The 484-nt window shown below is 39.9% G+C and overlaps 1 protein-coding gene across 1 annotated transcript; it reads left to right on the top strand.

Moving 5' to 3' along the window:
• Positions 1-164: 164 nt before the first annotated feature.
• LOC105461306 lies at positions 165-475 on the top strand (the record flags this gene model as incomplete). Its single annotated transcript, XM_011707808.1, has 1 exon — positions 165-475. A coding segment is annotated over exon 1 (311 nt), but the record flags the coding sequence as incomplete, so codon positions are not given.
• Between the last annotated feature and the right edge of the window lie 9 nt (positions 476-484).

The following is a 484-nucleotide window of genomic DNA, read 5'->3' as shown; positions in this document are numbered from 1 at the left end:
TAGACGTCTTGTTGTTGGCAGATATCTTTGAAAATTTTCATAGTTGCGTTGGAAGTTATGGACTTGACCCTGTATACTATTATACTCTACCTGGATTTACGTGGGATGCGATGTTAAAACATACGCGAATCAATTTTGAATTGCTTACTGACATAGATATAGTTATGTTCGTCGAACATGGTATACGCGGCGGTCTGAGTCAATATTCCAAGAGATACGCGCGAGTCAACAATAAGTACATGCAGTCATACGATCCATCGTCGTCGTATTTAATGTATTTCGATGTAAACAATTTATATGGCTGGGCAATGTGTCAACCATTACCATACAGAGATTTTCAATGGGTCAACGACGTAACAAATTTTAATGTTTTGGCTGTTGCGTTAGATTCCCCGATAGGCTACATTCTAGAGATAGATTTGGAATATCCTCAAAATCTTCACGACGCGCACACTGACCTATCGTTCTGTCCGACGCGCGATAA

This window comes from Wasmannia auropunctata, unplaced genomic scaffold (assembly GCF_000956235.1).
Source record: "Wasmannia auropunctata unplaced genomic scaffold, wasmannia.A_1.0 LD294637.1, whole genome shotgun sequence".
In the NCBI taxonomy this organism is placed as follows: Eukaryota; Metazoa; Arthropoda; class Insecta; order Hymenoptera; family Formicidae; genus Wasmannia; species Wasmannia auropunctata.
The sequence above is the reverse complement of the archived record's forward strand: the minus strand, read 5'-3'. Positions and strand labels throughout refer to the sequence as shown.